The sequence below is a fragment of the Astatotilapia calliptera genome, chromosome 22 (assembly GCF_964374335.1).
Source record: "Astatotilapia calliptera chromosome 22, fAstCal68.1, whole genome shotgun sequence".
NCBI classification, from domain to species: Eukaryota; Metazoa; Chordata; class Actinopteri; order Cichliformes; family Cichlidae; genus Astatotilapia; species Astatotilapia calliptera.
Genome location: NC_137442.1, coordinates 8,970,205 through 8,981,430, shown reverse-complemented (window position 1 = coordinate 8,981,430; position 11,226 = coordinate 8,970,205). Strand labels below are relative to the sequence as shown.

Sequence of the window (11,226 nt, the reverse complement as noted above, 5' to 3'; positions counted from 1 at the left end):
TGAACTGGCTGAGTGTACAGTTTGCTCTTTATATGAGTGCTCAAATGTGCGTGACGTAACATGGATTATAGACCTCTGAGCCAATTGTTGAATTATTCAGAGAATAAGCAGTTCAGTGATTATTCTGCTTTTAGAGGCAGTAGTCCATGAAAAGTTCTATCTCACCGTTATTTCTAATGATGAGAAACACTGTTTTTCCCACTTCTCAGTATTGACAAGGGAGTCTAACGAGGATGACTCATCCTTGTTTAGTGTTTAATTAAATGTAGGACAGAGTGTCCTGCTTGATGTAGTTGAGATCTTGTTTTTTTCACTCTGCAAAAGACTTTGATATTGGGATTATCGTCTGACGTAGACGACTGGCCTCGAGAGAATATTTCAGCAGTGTTTGGGAGCTTTTTATGGCATGGATCATCGCTGAGTTACAACAGGGGCTTATCAGTTTACATTTTTTTCCTCTCAGTTTTTGAGCTGCTAGGTCAAACTATAAGCCTTCTAAGCTGCAAGAAGGTAACAGGGTCAAATTTTGTAATTTTTTAAAACAATTTGGCAATTCAACAAAGACTCTTAATGGGTAAAATATTGAAAATTTATGAAGTATGGTTACAAATCTTCCAGTAGAAGGCTATTACTTACCTTAAATGAGCTTAAATGAGCAGAAATGTAATTTTCTTTTTCTTTCATAGTACTAGAAATTTATATTTCTTTATTTATTTGAGTTTATTTAAGACGTTAGAATATATAACTTCATAATAACGGGAAGCGGTGCAAGAAGAAATCTTATAAGCCTGCCCTTTGTACAAATGAATAGTTTAACATAAGGTATTTCACAATTGCACAATGCCTCTATGCATACTTGCAAATGTACCTCAGCATCAACACACATACAACACATACACATACAGAGCACACTATATTTCATACATTCATGTGCTCAAGGACAAAATCGAAACAAAATAGGAAGTAAGCATGATAAATTGGAACGGAACCAATGAACAGCTCATTTTCTACATTATTATTAGGGACACTTTGTGTACATTATCTTTGTGTAGTGTGTCTGTGTGAACTATTGTGTTGTTTGTTTACATTAAACTAATGATTAATTTAATATGTGTGATGTGAGGCACGATAACTTACAGCGAATGCAGCAGCAAGCATGCCAATGGTACTAAAACAGTCATTTCTGTTCTGAGCCTGTCATTTTCCACGTCTCTGTGTCAAATTGCTTATGTCTCATGCTTTGTGTTTTATTTTGATAGTCCTTGTCTCATGTCAGTGTATCTAGTTTTGCGTCCCCTTGTCTCTTTATGTCTGATTAGTTCCAGCTGTGTTTCCACCTGTTCCCCGTCGTCTCGTTATCCTGCCTGTGTATTTTAGCCCTCAGTCTTCCCCTGTTTGTTGTCACGTCATACTGTCAGTGCTAAGTGCTGTGTGTGAGTCTTCGGCGCTCCTAGTATTCTCCAAGTTCTCTGTTGTAGTGTACTTCCCTAGGTTTTATGTTTCTGGTTTCGTTTTCTTGTAATCAGTGTAGAGTTTTTCCGGGAAATAGAGCTGCCGTTTTAATTTTACTTTTCCGTGTGCCAAGTCCTGGATTTGGGTCCTCATCCTGCCTGCCACACAGCGAAACATGACACTATACAATATTTTATACTGTTTTTTGCATTACTTAAATGGAAAAAGGCATAAAGCTTTAGAAGTGCAGCTATTTTTATGGTCTGTTCAACCTTAAGAATATAGACTGTATATAGGTGGTTATGTTTTTCTTCAAGAACGTAACCACCGTGACATCATCATATGATTTGATTTGATTTGATTTGATTGATTAGCATTTAAATATCTCAGTGAAGACAGAACAAAGATCTACCACAAAGCAAGAAAGCATGAGACAAGGCTAATCAAAAGGTATTGGCTGAAGCATTTGCTTATTACGCCAAGCCTTTTAACAAAAGATCCTTTTGCATGCAGCTCCTGTACACAGGGCTCGAAGCAAATAATAAAACAATAAAACATATGGTTATTATAGTCCTAATGTGAGGCCCTGTTCTGAGAATTTGTTGCTGTTCCTAACTTCATGAGGAGTGAGAGCTCGGTCTGACTGAGACACCAATAAACAGCAGATACTCTCATACACCAGCGACTTATCATGCATAAGGTAAACATGCCTTAAAGCAGGGGTGGGGAACTCCAGGCCTCAAGGGCCGGTGTCCTGCAGGTTTTAGATCTCACCCTGGGTCATCACACCTGAATCAAATGATTAGTTCATTATAGGCCTCTGGAGAGCTTCAAGACAACTTCAGGAGGTAATTTAGCCATTGAAATCAGCTGTGTTGCACTAAGGATACATCTAAAACTTGCAGGACACCGGCCCTCGAGGCCTGGAGTTGAACACCCCTGCTCTAAAGCGTCTTGTGTTTTATCCTCCTCCTAAACTCTAGCAGAGACTATATTTCACATATATTTGAAACTACTGACTGAGAAGAAGCTCATCGGGAAAGTTTTTAACTGAGTTCAAAATAATCTAAAAACCATTTTCTCATCACTTTCTATGAAATCAAACCTTATTAAAAGGAAAAGAAAAAACAGTTTTAAGGACTTCTGGCTTGATCTTTATGACTAAAGTCCATCTTTTACATACAGTCTATGCATTCGACTAGTTGTGTCCACTTGTTTTCAGGCATTTTAAGCCTAGCAGACTGTCCCCTTACCACAGACGTGAAAGTGTTATTATCTGGTTAACGTTCAGCAGGAACGCTAGCGTGCACATTCGTTGTCACATTTTTTGCTCAGAGCTCATTTGAATCATATGTTTGGTAAATCATAACAATTAAAATGCAGCAAAGACAAGGGAATGATCTGATTTTAAAACATTTAATAACTCTTAAATGTGAAAAAAGTAAAGGTGTTTATTGCAAGTTAGGCTGTACATTACAAACAGGAAATTTACATTAAGAGGAAACACAACACTTATTTAAGTATCAGTTCCTATTCCCGTAGCACCACCACACATTAGCCATCTCATCTTTACAGTGCTTTTGACCATTCAGTTAAAGTGAACATACAAACATCAAGTAGAAATAAGAGTGGCAGTGTAATTTATTACAAACAAAAAAAAAAAAAATCACAAAATATTTGTCAGAACACATGAATCCAACATCCTGTCCTACAGTACTGTGCTCCTCGTGCCAACTTGCTGCTTCATCCTTAAACCTTTTGAACCACTTGCAAATTAACCATCAGCTATAAAACATGTCAGCCATCCTCTGGAAAAACACAAATCACCATAAAACTTAAATGACGACAGAACAGATAAAGAAAATCACTAAATGAGGCAAAAGCTACAGAAAAGACAACAGAATAGTTTTAGCACATTTCTCAGGTGTGAAACAGTGCATTCGAAAGGGCATTTTTATCTTGTTTTGATAGAGTTGGGAAGCATCAATATCATACATGGTGATTAATTACACTGAGGCAAAGAAAACTTATGCAGTGGTGTTAAAAACAATATTAGAGTCTACTCCACTACTTCTATAGGTTTCCAGTTGCATTTTACAAACGTGTGGCTTTGTGACATGCTCAAGCAGAAACGGGACCACCCTCTGTCACGATTTCACATGTGAAAGTTTGTTTGGCTTGTGTGTCGTGTGAGCTGTGTGTTTCTAGGAAGCAGCGAGATCCATAAAGCATCAATCGTGTACAAAATGCAGACGACAGCAGACATAGAAGAAACAAACACCTGCCATGAACAAACCTCAGACAGCAGACACTAGCACCATCAAACAATGATTTTTATGGTAGGAGACTTTACTAAAAGCATGACTGAACCTCTTACAAACAGCTAAATAATTCCTCAGAAGTAGGATTAAAAATAAAAAGAGGATTTTTACACTAATGTTGTGTCTCTGTCTACAGATAAAGGAGGATCGTGTTAGTTTGTTAACATCTCTTGAGGTCGTGAGTCTGCCGCAGGCGTATCTGTCTCTTCTTTTGGTCTCGTCAGTGTCGGATCTGCGGTTTGGTCCTCAGTGGAGAGCTTAGAAGATGGTGCTCCAGCGTTTAGAGGGTGCACGGGACTTGCCTTCTCCCTGGAGAGAAGAAGAAGTGGACATGAGGAGGTTGAGAAAAACATTAGTTTTCCTGCCGCAGCCACAGATAAGAGCAATCTGGGAAGATATTTGGTTAAAACAGTGTTGAAAGTTCATGAACGAGGTGATTGTCAAAAAAAACGTTGCATTTAGTGGCGCTGATCCACACTGAAAATAAAGCCTCAAAAACATCGAGGTAGATGGCATTGGATGAATTTGGGCTTACATGTAAAAGTGAAAATGTGGCTCTAAAGCTTGTTAGTTTATTATGATGACAGGCTGCAGTAAAAGCATGATGATGAAATGATCGTATTTACATCCTACTCACTGATCTCTGACGAGAACATCACTGTTGCATTTGAGCAAACACAAACAGGAAGCAGTGATCGTGAAATCCAGGTTTACAGGCAGAAAGGGGGAATTCTGGGTAACGCAAAGAGGCAAACGTTCTGCGAGCTCACCAGGTTGAAGAGTCTGGACAGCGTGCTTTGGTCTCTGCGCCTTCTGACTGGTGACTTTGTGCTCTCGGCACGCGGTGACGTGGCCTAGAAAAAGATGCCTTATAAGCACAGGTGGAGAACTGGAACCAGCTCCAGAATCCAGCATTGCCTCACTGCATAACCTTTAAGCAATTCATTTTACATGGACGGCCTTTTCCTCTCCATGAGATTAAAGATATTTTCCCCCAGACAATCAGAGATATCAAACTACTTCAACAAAATGCCAAACACACAAAAAAACTACTTAACATTTTGTTACAAAGGGCGCCGTTTTTGCTGTTGCTGCACAAAAAACACATAACCACCCGTAATATGACTGCAAACCTTCTTTTTAATGATCTCCATCCTCTTTAAATGCATTAGGATGGACTCCTTGGTATTTGGGTTTGTGCTTTCATTGTGTTTGGCTATGAGTTGAATTTCCTTCTTTGATATTTAAAGTGAATTGGTGTGCAAAATAACAAAGTGCAGGTATGTGGTTTCTCTGCAACAGCAAAGAAGAAAGTTGTCTTTGATCTGTTATTGTGAGTAGACATGAAAGGAGAGAAATATGAATGTGTGACTGGACCAGATTTCACCTAACAGTAACCTTTAGGGGAAAGAAGATGGATGACAAGGAGAAGATGGGGTCCATGAGAAGAGACACTGACACAAAGGGTGTAAGTGGCTGATCAAATGACACACAAAGAGTTGTCCACAGTGGCTGGACAGATAAGAAGACACAAAGGAGGTGGCAGACCAGAACAGATGGATCGGTGAGTCATCTCTGGAGAAGTTGATGAAGGTGTTACAGAGAACTAGAGGTGTGAAAGAGGAGAGGGGGGGGAGAGGTCCTAAGAAAAAAGCGTTTACCGGCTGTGGTTCATAAATAGTTGAGCGATTTCAAAGTCATCCAGAAGCAGTGAGTCGCTCTGGATTGAAGCAAAGAAGGGAGGGAAATTGAAGTGTAATGAACTTATCAATAAGTCAATAACTGTATCAATAATTTCCAAGCAGCAAGTCAATGAATGAAATCGATTTTCTGTGGCATTCATCCAGGCTGATCTGCTGTAACTGTGCCTTTCAGGCCTTGTGTGTGAATGCTGGTGAATCAGGACGTGAATGCGACTTGATTCATCGCGCTCCGGTATAAAATGTATTTCTCTTCAGGGAGGAAAGCAGTGAAACACAAAGTAGGTTAGGAAACAGGTGCACTGCAGACAAAGGACATGTTGCAAAGAAGAGGTTGACAGACAGATTTAAATGGGATGATTGCAGACGCACAGAGCGGCGCAGTCAGCAGTGGGGCTTTTGTATAATTTGAGATGGATCGAGTGACGTACCAAACCCAAGACGTCTCTCCACTGGACATAAAAAAGAAACAGATAACGACATGGTGAGATGAGCAACAGTAAGATTATGATGCCACCTGCACTGGTCTCAGATTAGCTTTGTGGTAGCAGACAAGTCGATGTGAAAACTCTGATTTTATCCAGTCCCTCCATGATCTCCACTGCTATGATCTAGCTTTTAAAAATGTTTCGGTAAAGGTTCCTAAAAAAAAACACGAAGAAACTGAAAATGGATGCACATATAAAAAAAAGAGAAAAGGTTTCGTTTCCTGTCCAGTTATCTCATGATCCTTGATAATGTATTTATCCAGTACCAGAGTGGGAATCTGCATTTTAGAGGAATATGTGACCCTTATAAAGAAATTGCTTTGCAATAATAAGACAAATATAAGAATACAGATAGATCCCCACACAGAGGATTACTAATAATCTAGTAAACATCAGCATAAATAAGATGACTTGCTATGATATTTTTTTTTCCAGATATTCATTCAATAAACGTATGAACTATAACCTTAATATTACATAATGGCACCATCATCAGGTCACAGTCTTGGTTTGCTCAGTTATAACCAATTATCTATTTGTCTCACTAAAATCAGCCTCAGCTTTAGTTTATGTTACCATGATAACACCAGGATAGCAACCATGGTGATGTGTGAAATTAGGTACACATTACATTTTAGCTTTCATTAACCCTTCAAAGCCCAAACCGTGTTTATGAACCCTTCTGACAAATATTAAAAAATACATTAAATATCATTTTTGTGCAGTTTATTGCTGGCAGTTTGGAAAAAGAAAAACAATAAGTGGGTTACAGTTAAAGAAAATCTCGCTGGTGATGCAGAGGTCTCTATCTATTATGATCTTATTATCTGATATTTTCTTATTTATGGCTTATAGTGCTGTCTGTGATTATATCAGCTTTTTCCTTTGTAGGACATTTAGATAATCTCTGTGAACACAGGTGAACTCTGTTTCATCCATTTGTTTATGGGTGAAAGACCCACAGTGCACATTTAGATCCACAGGACACTTCATGGCTCTCCAGTGATTTTGTAACCATTACATGAAGGCACCTTCAGCAAAATGCTGAAAATGAGTAAAGTGAATTTCCACAATAAGATGTGAGATGCAATTAGCAGAAATTGTGGTGGGAAATTTGCAGTCATGACAGTATCAGTAAAGTAACCACTGAGACAGATTTTAGGTCAAATATCCAAATCTCATTTTTAGGCTTCTCTAAATAAAGAACTTTGATTCTGCTGCTTTTATAGCAGAGTGTATTTATATCGGCAACAGTTGAGTATTGATTTCAGTTTTACTTCTTTGAAGTCTGGGTGCATGTGCAGTTGGTGCATTCAAGACACAAAAAATGAATTACGTTAAAAAATAAAAATAAAGTCAGGACTGTAGATGTCCTCATAGACCTTCATTATCTAACACTAAAATTTGTATCTCTCAGGCCTGAGCAGACCCTAGCAGACTGACAGTAAGCATAATCGATGCCTGCAAAGTGCAAAATTCTTGATGTAATATCCAACAGTAAAATCTGCTAAATTGGCTAATTTTAGCTTGCGGTTTTGTATCTCCACTTTTTAAGATAGTATTAACAAGATTTCTGAAATAAACTCAATTTTGGATTAAATATTACCCAAAATAAGTGACTGAGTCCATAGACTCAGGAGGAAAGTGTTTGCAGAGGTCAAAAAGGGAGTTTTCACATAAACTTGTATAGGACCTGAATCGTTTTTGCTTCTACAACTGTCGCCATCTTGTGGTCTTCGGATAGAATGCAAGTTTTAGGTACTTCCCCTTTTGAGGTTAGCATAAAACATGAATGTAGCTTCCTATCTAAGTGACAACCAATCAGAAGAGGTTTTGATAAAAAAAAAAAGGTGTGGCCTTAGAGGGAAATGAGCTTAAACAGCTTAAGACAGAGGAATGAACTGAGGGGCTTTTGTAACATTCAGTTTATCTTACTATATAATGTCTTTGTCTCTATATTGATCCCTTCTCTTTCTTCTCCTTCACTTCACCCCCCTAAAGACTGCAGCATATGGCTGCTCCTCCCTGAGCCTGGCTCTGCTGGAGTCCTCTTCCTGTTAAATGGCAGTTCTTTCTTCCCACTGATGCCAAGCGCTTGCTCACAGGGGTTCATCTGACTGTTAGGCTTTCCTCTTTAAAATGATTGGATCTCTATTTAACTATAAAAAGGTGAGGTGATTGTTTTGACTTTGTTTTGGCACTTCATCAACAAAATTGAATTTAAACCTGAAATGATAAAGAGTGATTATTTTAACCTTTGATTGCTGCAAAAACACTTTATCTTCATCCTGTGGTTAAACCTTTGGAATAATTAAAAACAGATATGGGTAAAGTGGGACTCACCCTGGATTTAGGACGAGGAGAGGAAACCTGAGGAACACCAAGCAACAACAACAGCAACAACAACAACAAGAGAGTGACTGATTGTTCAGAGCAAAAAAAACAAAAACAAAAACAGAGCAACAAACTCAGATATGAAATAAACAAAAAGTGCTGAGCTGCTGATTGAAATTTCCCCAAAATCTTTTTTAACAATATGCAAATGAAGGAGTCATGCGCGCGCTAATCACTGAGATAGGTGAGGAAAAACAATTTAACCAGCTGTTTTTAAAAAACAAAACAAAAACATTGCCACACTGTTGATGCCAAGAGTTAGAGCCAAAGAAAATACTGGAGGAAATTTGTTTTTTCCGCATTATGAGTTATGCAGTTTTTGGCAATTTCAGGGGATTACATCAAACAAATTTAACTGAATGACGCTCGGCGGGGTTAGCGTGACCCAGCAACAAAAAATAGCTTTTATAAAGGTAAGTAAAACATGTATGGAATGGCATGAATAACGTGTGCGTGCAAGTGGAACTTACAAAGCTCCTGAAGAAATGCACAACAGCATTTTCATTAGTCCGACGGCGGGAAGAGGACTGCTGGGGTGAGGCGGCCAGATGACCCCGGAAAGACCCCTGAGAAGATAAGCAGAGGTCAAGTAACTGCATATATTTGTTTAACACATGTTCATCTGACTGTATGAAACATTCATTTTTCTGCAGTGTCTTCATGATAGAACAGATTGGGATGAGCTCACTTTCTCTGATGAAAGTCAGCACCATGCAGCTGCAGAATTATAGCTTTGATATTTCCTAATTGTTGTCAGATCTCAGTGACAGAGAGGAAATTATCAAGATGATGTTTTTAAGACTGATGATACAGATTAAACCTCATATATGCAAATCAATTTTTAATGATTTTGTAAATGTTCAAGGTTCAAGGGTTCAATAAACACTCCTTTTAGAAAAAAATTGAGTGTTCTGGGAATTAAAGACTTTAAAGTTTTAAAGGCAAAAGCAATGAAGACAATGAGAGGAGATGTATCCCTGATGGTCATCTAAGGCGAGCTGTGAGATCAGAAGCAACCCCTACATATTGCTGTAAGCCTCTGTTTATGTGGGAAGCCAATCAGAGGAAGGTTTCTGCCTCTATGACAGTTATTGTATTTTTTTTTACTTGGTCTTATATTTAATGAATGCAAAGAAGTCCGAATAAAGAAGCGAGATATGTGCAGGCACGCATCTCTTTGCTTTCTGTTGTTTTCTGTCTGTCTTGCAAATGAGTCACAGAAAGGCTGAAATACAAGAGTGAAACACACAAACAATAAAATTCAAGAAATCTCTGAGATCTGGCGTCCTTGCGCTCTGCCTACTCAGAATAACAGCCTCAGATAGCAGATGAAAGCAGTTTGGAAGCAGCAGAAGGGCCCCTCCCATCACATACTGTTGAATCTTGAAATCTGAAAGGGGTTTTGTCTGATGTTTTCTATCTGCTGCAGCTCATGGTCAGACAGATATTACTGACTAAATTTACATGCATCCACATTGAGGCCTGTTTTTTCCTTCACAAGATCTCAATGGGACTGTATTAGAGCCTTTATATTAGATTCTTTGCAGCATTTTGCAAGATAACAAGAAAAACAAAATAAAACAGTGCATCGGGGCAAAGCTACCAAAGCAACTGGATGGATTTTTGAGTTACTCATACCCTCCAAAAAATATATATATATATATATTTTTTAAAAAAGCTGAAGATGGGAGGCAAAAAAAAAATCCACAGCCCACAGTACATACAGTAATTTTGAGTGTGAGCTTTTACATAGTGCAGTACTCAGTGAAACATCACAGAGATGGTGTCTGACATACAAAACAACCTCAGTGCTTTAGGACACTGACGCTTAAATAAGTGGATTTTAATTAACAGATAAGGTCTGCAGGTGAATGTGAAGTACAAGCAGTAAAACCAAAGAAATCTCAACTCTGCTCAAGAAAATTCAAAATTGCTTAAATATTTAAAAGCAAACTGTCATAATATAAACTGCAGAAGTGAATTATCACCTCCCCTAACCTCTAATCATCCACAAAGTCTCACTTTAGTTTATGAGGACATTTCTTTTTAATATTTCACTTTTTAAGATAAAAACACAAGTTATTAATCATATTAATTGCATTATTATTGTAACCACATTATTATTTATATGTAAAAATTAATATATGCATGAATTGGCTTACAGACCACAGCTTGGCACAAAGTATCTAATTAACTAAGTAAAAGTTTAAAACTGGGTTAAGCTGAGGATGAAACTGTCCTTTTAAATGGATGGATGCTCACCTTGCTCCTCTTCTTTTTGTTTCCTCCAAAGAATTTGCTAATCTGATCCATCAGACCGGGGTTCTTCTTTTTCCTCCCGAGCCCGAAAGCGCTCTGCCCTGAGGTGCTCGCTGTAGCCATGCTAGCTGCTGCTGCTGTTGGTGGCGTTGACCTCTCTGTTTACTCAGTAGTCCTCTTCCAAGCTATTCCAAAGCTCACAGTGCCAAAACCCGTCTCTGCTGCTCCTTCAGGGTGGTTTGCAGCCCATCTGACGCTCAGGGGCTGTCTTTGAAGGTGTCATCCCCTTGGCCCAAGGGCACCATGGGACATACTGAGGGTCAGGTTGGTGAGGGTGGGGGGGTTTGCATTGGTGATGTCCATGGTTCTGGCTCAGCTCCAGGCATTCTTTGGAGCTTCAGTGGCTGTGTCAGTCACTGCCGCCCTCCGCATGGGCCCGGCCATTGTTCCTCTCCCCATCTGCCTCACCCCGGCCGCAGGGACAACAAGGGTTATCTCTGAGTCTGAACTCACACCCTGATGCAAAGCAGCCCGAAGCACTGTGGGGCCATTGTTGCATCGGCCCCATATATCTTCTTCATGCATTGTGTTTGAATTGGATGTACAGTCACC

The 11,226-nt window shown here is 39.0% G+C and overlaps 1 protein-coding gene across 7 annotated transcripts; it reads right to left on the bottom strand.

Moving 5' to 3' along the window:
- Window positions 1-2,852: 2,852 nt before the first annotated feature.
- On the bottom strand, window positions 2,853-10,897 carry mbpa (myelin basic protein a). Of its 7 annotated transcripts, XM_026156860.2 has the most exons (8): window positions 10,618-10,897; window positions 8,826-8,921; window positions 8,305-8,331; window positions 5,905-5,925; window positions 5,435-5,493; window positions 4,544-4,627; window positions 4,411-4,431; window positions 2,853-4,082 (listed from the first exon to the last, which is right to left on the bottom strand). In XM_026156860.2, exons 1-8 carry the CDS (start codon window positions 10,735-10,737, stop codon window positions 3,926-3,928), a joined length of 585 nt encoding a protein of 194 aa, XP_026012645.1. In that variant the 5' UTR covers window positions 10,738-10,897; the 3' UTR covers window positions 2,853-3,925. The 7 variants fall into 7 exon arrangements, with proteins under 7 accessions (XP_026012645.1, XP_026012646.1, XP_026012648.1 ...); XM_026156861.2 differs by lacking the exon at window positions 4,411-4,431; XM_080296385.1 differs by lacking the exon at window positions 5,435-5,493 and having other exon boundaries at window positions 3,964-4,082; window positions 10,618-10,895.
- Between the last annotated feature and the right edge of the window lie 329 nt (window positions 10,898-11,226).

Coding starts and splice junctions, on each gene's coding strand:
- mbpa (XM_026156860.2), bottom strand. CDS start 10,737: ATGGCTACAGCGAGCACCTCAGGGCAGAGCGCTTTCGGGCTCGGGAGG. Junction 4,628..5,434: donor CTATTTATGAACCACAGCCG/GTAAACGCTTTT, acceptor ATCTTTTTCTAG/GCCACGTCACCGCGTGCCGA. Junction 4,432..4,543: donor TGTCCAGACTCTTCAACCTG/GTGAGCTCGCAG, acceptor CAAATGCAACAG/TGATGTTCTCGTCAGAGATC.